Source organism: Gracilinanus agilis, chromosome 1 (genome assembly GCF_016433145.1).
Source record: "Gracilinanus agilis isolate LMUSP501 chromosome 1, AgileGrace, whole genome shotgun sequence".
Taxonomy (NCBI): domain Eukaryota; kingdom Metazoa; phylum Chordata; class Mammalia; order Didelphimorphia; family Didelphidae; genus Gracilinanus; species Gracilinanus agilis.
Window position 1 is genome coordinate 543,455,343 of NC_058130.1, and position 7,260 is coordinate 543,462,602.

At 46.1% G+C, this 7,260-nt stretch overlaps 1 protein-coding gene across 1 annotated transcript in view; it reads right to left on the reverse strand.

Annotated features, from left to right (window-relative positions):
* Positions 1 to 1,075: 1,075 nt before the first annotated feature.
* Positions 1,076 to 7,260, reverse strand: part of GREB1L (GREB1 like retinoic acid receptor coactivator) — a 339,947-nt gene continuing 333,762 nt past the window's right edge. The window contains exons 31-33 of the mRNA XM_044683023.1: positions 6,854 to 6,864; positions 4,982 to 5,144; positions 1,076 to 2,033 (exon numbers count right to left, since the gene is read on the reverse strand). Coding sequence (XP_044538958.1) covers positions 1,870 to 2,033; positions 4,982 to 5,144; positions 6,854 to 6,864 — 338 coding nt within the window. The 3' untranslated portion in view covers positions 1,076 to 1,869. The remainder of the gene's footprint in view (positions 2,034 to 4,981; positions 5,145 to 6,853; positions 6,865 to 7,260) is intronic.

Here is a 7,260-nt window from a genome sequence, read left to right on the forward strand (position 1 = left end):
CCCACTTCTGCCGAATACATTTTGTTTTGTGACTAGCTGTAAACATCTCTTTCTCACCAAGATAATAATAAAGCTGCTTGATTAACACTATTTGTTCTACGTAAATGCAGTTGTAGCAGGCCCTTCTGGGTAGTTTCAGGTCAGGGATCAGGGTTTGCTTAAGGGGTGATAGATAGCCATTTTCCACTTATCACGGGATAATAAACTGGGATGCCTTCAAGGGAAGGGAGCGCCACTTTCGCTTTTACCATTTTGCAAAACTGCATGGAAACAGGTGTGGGGCAGAGAGAGGAGCAACTGCTTTTTCAGAGAGATTCGATCCAAAGGGATTCTGTAAAATGAGAATTATTTTCCACAGCACCTTGGGTTAACGATCTAGTCACCAACTGACTCCCGAGCCTTTGTTCATTCTAGAACTCAGGAACGGATAACCGGATGACTCTCAGGAATGAGGAGAGACTTGTAGAAATCTTTACGTAGACACAAACATATCCCACTACTAACTGAACAAAATGGATCTTTCCCACCTCAAGAAGAGACCTATTGGGAGTGGGGCTTTCTACAGGCTAAAGAAAAGGAGCAGCAGCACACCTGGCCAATTCTGCTGCCCTCTGTCCTGTCTGAAACCACCCTCCCTCTGAAGCAGTTATGCCTCGGTATTGGTAGTTGGGGGTGCGGTGGAGGAGTAGTGACCACTTAGCGTAAAGCGGATTTTTACATTCAATCAAACCTGTCTTGAAAGAAGTCTTGCTCTGTATGAGAATATGACAAGAAAAAATTGCACTGGCTCCGCTATGTACAAAACTAAAACATGACATTTCATAAGAAATCAAAGTCAAGTAAAACGGGTTTCGCTGGTGCCCAACTATACAGAAACTCAAACCATACAGGACAAGGGGGGAGGAGGAGGAAGAGGACAGACAGGGAAGCAGAAATCTTTAAATGACCCGAGTGATTATCAGGTTCCTCTTTGCACAGGAAGTAGTATCGCTGGCAAGAAGCCAAACAGCTTAGTAGAGACTCATGTTAACGCAACGTGCAAAGGATTCTGAAAGTTTAACGCTAACGGGGCAAGCAAAGGAACAAGACTCGGAGATGCTGCACACACGTGCCTGCTCTGCATTTACTGCCTTGTTTGTTCAGGTTTAAGTAGTAAACTTTTAACTCCTGTGGAAATTTTGCCAAAAGTTTCAATACATATAAAATTACAAATCTTACTAACACTGCACAGAGAAAGAACAAATGCTACTTTTTTTTTTTTTAAATACAAGTATCTTCTACATTCTGTCATTTCAAACCCCTGAGTAATACTGTACCAAAGTACAGTTTTGAAGAAAAACTGGAGGATTTGGGCCTCGGACGTTAATCTTCACTGTGGCACACCCCTGGTGTGAGTCTCATGTAACACATTCAGGCTAGCTGATGCCGAAAATCAGTTTTTTTTTTCTCCTAACACAGATAATTAAAAAAAAAACACCCCAAAACAAAACAGACAAAAAACCCCACAACACCCCTGCCCCCAAATCAAACGAAAACAAAACAAAATAAGACGTTGAGAGCTACAAGCTCGTCATTCTCCAGAGTGTGTCCTCTCTTCAGTCACAGCTGGCAGGCCATTTTCTAAGAAGTTTGCATAACCATCTAGGGTGGTGTCACCCTAAAATCCCAGGTCCTCATAGTAGAGCTGAAGTGGCATCAGTGCCCTCGGGGGATTTGGGTCTGTCTGGGGGCCTTTGGAGGGCATCCTTAGTGTCACAACAGTTGCACTTTGCTCCAGAATGATTGTACTTAAAAGAAGAAGAAAAAAAATCCCACTCGATCATCTCATTCCCTCTCCCTCCTCCACCACCTTAATTTGGTCTCTTCTGCTCAGACATGGCGGCCAGTGAGAAAGTAGAGAGGTTTGTCTTCACTGCTGTTGGCTGTTTGGAACTCGTCCCTAAGGCGGAACTGCCATTCGTCTTCTAGTTCTAGGCGGACAATCGTTTGCCTTAAGGAACTTCGGTCTTGGCAGATGACACATAGAGTAGCACCTTCGAGGAGAGGCAAAAACTTCTCGTTAGATCTGAGATACGTAAACCAGCACGCTTCCTACCCTCAATAAAATTACGTGCTGTGTAAACGGAATTAGCTCACCCTCATTCATTCTTTAGACTTTAGCTACCAGGAATATGTCACCCACCCAACTTAGAATTAAGTGGGGAAGGGGGAGGTCTATGACCCACATGTGCTAGTAAGGGACAAATCAAAAACAAGTGACTTCCCCCTGGGCAGTCAGGTTGAGACTGTCATTTGTCCACATAGAACTGGAGTGGATGCAGGAAGTGACGAAATGAACTATCTTTTAAATGGTAACTTCCTGTGAGGGGGATTTTGCTTTTTGAACCTGGCCCTGAAGGAGCTCCGCTCCGGTGAGACCTCAGTCGGCTTCCTTTTGAATTGTCACGTGGGTAAGTTAGGCTGACTCCCTTTCCTTTTCCTTGGTGTTTCTGGAGGCCCCAGCCTCAAAAGAAGCCTCTCATCTTAGAGGAGGCCTTGTGGCTAGAAGCCTTGTTTAATTAACCTCTGTGCCCCCTATGCTGGGGCCTCTGAAGCCTTTCCTCGTTTGGGCCTTCGAACCAGGCCAGAGTTACTTATTCTCTCTGTCTCTGTCTCTGTCTCTGTCTCTCTCTCTCTTTCCCTACCTTCCCTATTCCTATTTGTAAATAAACCACCATAAAAAGTCTTCCTGACTTGGGTCTTTTATTTTGGAACTGGGTAATCCAATTCCTTGGTGACCACACCTTTAAATATTAATATCCAGTCCAACCCAAACCCCTTTTCCCCTTTTTACAATGCCTTTGGGTGGGGGGAGCTAGGTGGCTCTGGAGAGGGAGACTGAGGTCTTAGGTTCAAATGTGGCCTCAGACACTGCCTAGCTGTGTGACCCTGGGCAAGTCACTTAACCCCCATGGCCTAGCCCTCACTGCTCTTCTGCCATGAACCAATACACAGCACTGATTCTAAGAAGGAAGGGAATGGTCTCCACATGCTCTAGGCTATCTATATTCTTCTGCACTGACAAAATTATTTAGGCTGCTTAGCCAACATGTGTGCCCTGATGGAAATTATTAACATTTGATGCGATCCTACAGTGCACATTTACATTTTTGTTTCCTGCTCCCTTGAAGCTATTTTGGGATCCTATCCTACAGGATAATGAAGCCAGGGCAGGACCAAAAAGTATCTCGGGGCAGCATACAACAGCTAATGGGCTGATGTTGAGCTGTTTCCCTTGTGTCTGACTGGTGACTCCATTTGGGATTTTCTTGGCAAAGATAATCTAGAGCAGTGATGATGAGCCTATGGCGCAGGTGCCAAAGAGGGCCCACAGAGCGCTCTTTCTGGGCACACAGCGGCCCCCATCCCCATCTCTACTTCACCTGAAGACTTTTTTCATATGCCCTGCCCCTCTGCCGAGCAGCCAATGGGAGTGCACGGGGGGCGGGGGGGGAGGGGGGAAGATGGGTGGTTCAGAGCAGTAGGGGGAGAAGCACTCAGGCTACTTCCTTCCCCCTCTCTACCCCACCTGATGACTCATATGCCCCGCCCCTCTGTCCAGCAGCCAATGGGAGCGCACGGGGGGAGGGGGAAGATGGGTGGTTCAGAGCAGTAGGGGGAGAAGCACTCAGGCTACTTCCCCCTCTCTACCCCACCTGATGACTCTTTCATATGCCCCGCCCCTCTGCCCAGCAGCCAATGGGAGCGCATGGGGGGGGGAAGATGGGTGGTTCAGAGCAGTACGGGGAGGAGCACTCAGGCTACTTCCTTCCCCCTCTCTACACTCTACTGAGGACATTCCTCACTCCACCTCCCACCCCCAACCCCGCCCAGCAGCCCAGGGGGTGCCCTTCCTCCCCTGGGTGGGGTAAGGGGCGGGGGTGGGATATACTGAGCATGTGGTGGGAGAGGGGCAGAGCTCTAGGGTTTGCCATTTCCTTCTCCAGTTCATTTGACAGATGAGGAAACTGAGGCAAACGGTATTAAATTAAATCGCCCAGAGTCGCACAGCTACTAAGCGTCTGAGGCCAGATTTGATCTCGGGTCTTCCTGACTCAGGACCCAGCTCTCTATGAGCAGTGAACAAATATTTATTGAATGAGTGCCTGGCACTGAGATGTATCACTGTATTACAATAACAGGATAGAGACTTATGAGTGTTCTGCCTGACCCTGAAGTAGTCTCAATTCTTTTAGTTTAACTTAGCAGATAGGAGAATTTGGGGCTGTCAATAGGGCTTTTTCTTTTTTCTTTTTTCTTTTTTTTTGGAGGTAATTTCTTTTTCTTTTAAAAAACAAAACCGACAAACCTTACCTCCTGTCTTAGAACTGATACCGGTGTGTCTGTTCTAAGCTAGAAGAATGGTCAGGACTGGGCAGCTGGGGTTAAGTGACTTGCCCAGGCACACAGCTAGGAAGGGTCTTGGGCCAAATTTGAACCCAGGCATTCCCAACTCCGGGCCTGGCTTTCAATCCACTAAGTCCCCTTAGCTTTCCATGTCTCCCTATTCACCAACCATCCCTCTACGAATAACTAGAATTTATTCAAGTCAAGCTCACTGGCCTACTGTTTGCAGATTCCATTCCCTTCCCCTTTTTTGAAAATGGGGACATTCCCCCTGGTCCAGACTTGTAGCACCTCTCTGATGGTTTGTGATCTTTCAAGGGTCCATGGGGGCAGGGCTAGTGGGTCACCCTATGCTGATCGGGCCTGTCTGTCGTTCCCTGTGCCTCCATCTGGCCCCACGGCTTGAACCCTGGAAGGGCTCTGGGGCTCTCGTCTACGTCCTTAGTACGTGGGCCAGCATCTTCCCAGGCTGAGTCGGAGTGGCCTTGGACACTTGGGAGAATCCCCGGGACAGCCCTGGTCTTGGTTAGGGGATGGGCAAGCCGGGGACGAGGGGAGGGGAGGACACCACCACAAAGTCCACACAGAGACCTACCTTTGAGGAACTTAAATTTCTTAAGAAGGTCAGCACCTACGAAAGAGTCACAGAGGTACAAAAGGAGTCCGCTGAAAAATACCCCTTCACAGTTGACGTTGATGGAGTGTGGTCTGGAGCTCACATAGCAGATGGCCACCTGAAACATCAGGGAGAAACAGGACTGTTTTATCGTCAGAAAATTATTATTTTTCAGTCGATCTGACTCTTTGTGACCCCATTTAGAGTTTTCTTGGCAAAGATGCTAAAGCTGTTTTGCTATTTCCTTCTCTAGTTCATTTTACAGATGAGGAAATTGAGGCAAACAAGGTTAAGTGACTTGCCCAGGGTCATACATCCAGTAAGTGTCTGAGGACAGATTTAAACTCAGGAAGATGACACTTCCTGACCCCAGGCCACTGTGCCACCTAGCTTGCTCCCCCAAATAGCTGAGTTTTATATATTAGGCTCAATGCATAGGGCAGTATTTCCTGCACGAACTTGATTTTTAGGGTAGAGAAGATCAGATTGGTTCTTCCCAAAAAAGTCTTGAATGGAAGAATCCACAGGGACATTCAGCCTCTTTAGCTTTAGTGTAATAAAAGGTAACCCAAACTCCTACTCCAGTTTTAAGATATTAAAACTTAAATAGCTTAAAACTCCACTAAGACTTTTGGGACACACTCTATAACTAGCGTGAGGGAAACAGAGGCCTTAAGGAGGAAAAAAGCCCAAATCAGTGTAAACGAAGTTTTAAAACATCATTTTCCTCTATGACTTCTTATTTGCCTCCTCAAAAAAAAGTAATTTTTGAGAAACTGTAAAATTAAAAGTCTGTCACAATCTGAAAGGTATTAAATCAAATTTAAACAGAGTAGGGAAGCTTCATATGGCTAGAAAGAAATGGGAACTAGTATGTTAGGACTACTTTGCTCTCATGAGAATGGAAGATAAAACTACTACAAACTCTAGAAAAGGTGTTTTAGGGGCAGTGGGGTGGCTTGGTAGATTGAGAGCCAGGGCTACAGACAGGTGGTTCTGGATTCAAATCTGGATCCAGATATTTCCTACCTGTGTGACCCTGGGCAAGTCACTTAGCCCCCATTGCCCAGCCCTTAACCCTCTTCTACCTTGGAACCAATACACAGTATTGATTCTAAGACAGAAGATAAGAGTTTAAAAAAATTATCTATATAAAGAAGTTCCAGATAATAGCAAGAATTCTAGGAATGGTGAATGAAATAGGTGGAAGCCTATGAGATGATGTGATATAGTGCAGAGCTCTCAGCAGATGCTTCCAGAACTCACAGACTATCTTGCATCTAGCAGTTAATGAACTAACATCCAGAGCCCTGAGTTTTGGTCCAAGCTCTGCCACCAAGGAGCTTTAAGGGCAAGTTTGGCCAAGTTATCTGATCTCTGAGGCTTTCCTTATTATTAATATTTTTTAAATCTGTAAGATAAAGGTTTTGACTAGAAGCTCTGTAAGTTTCCATCTAGCTCTACCACTCTGTGATTCACACTCATAAGGTGGACTGCTTCCCAAACCTCAAAACTGCCAAATACATCAAAGCTAGCTGAGAAAACCACAGGGGAGTGACTCCACAGGGGTCAGTCACTTCTTTAATACGTGAGGCATGCTGTTGCTTTTGCTTAGGCAAAGCCCTATGCTTTTCCCTGGAAGGTCTGAGAGAGGCAGGAGAGTGAGAAAAGTTGGGGAAAAAAAGGATGAATGTAGGCCAGGGGTTGGAAACCTTTTTGGCTGTGAGAGCCATAAATGCTACATTTTTTAAAATGTAATTTCGTGAGAGCCGTACAGAGCTCACAGTGCGCGCTCCTGTAACAGCGCCTGAAAAGAACTTGATTTTATGGCTCCTGCAGAAAGAGCCATACCTTGCCGACCCCTGGTGTAGGGGATGGATGAGTGACACAACAGCAGTTTCAGGTGCATCTTGGTAACCTCCCAGAACTCATAGCACAGAGGTTGGCATCCTAGAGAATTTTAAGATTCCAACAATCTTTAAAAATCTACCTCATTCCAGATAATATGGACTTTGGGGAGGGATACTCATCCATATCACTGCCAGGTGGAAAAAAGGGAAAAAGGAAAGAAGGAAGAGAGGGAGGAAGGGAGAAAGGGAAGAAAAAAGGGGAAAAAGGAGGGAAGGAAAGAATTTGGAAAGGAAGAAAAAAAGGGGAAAAAAGGAAGTAGGAAGGATGGGAGGGAGGGGAGAAGGAAGGAAGGAAGGAAGGAAGGAAGGAAGGAAGGAAGGAAGGAAGGAAGGAAGGAAGGAAGGAAG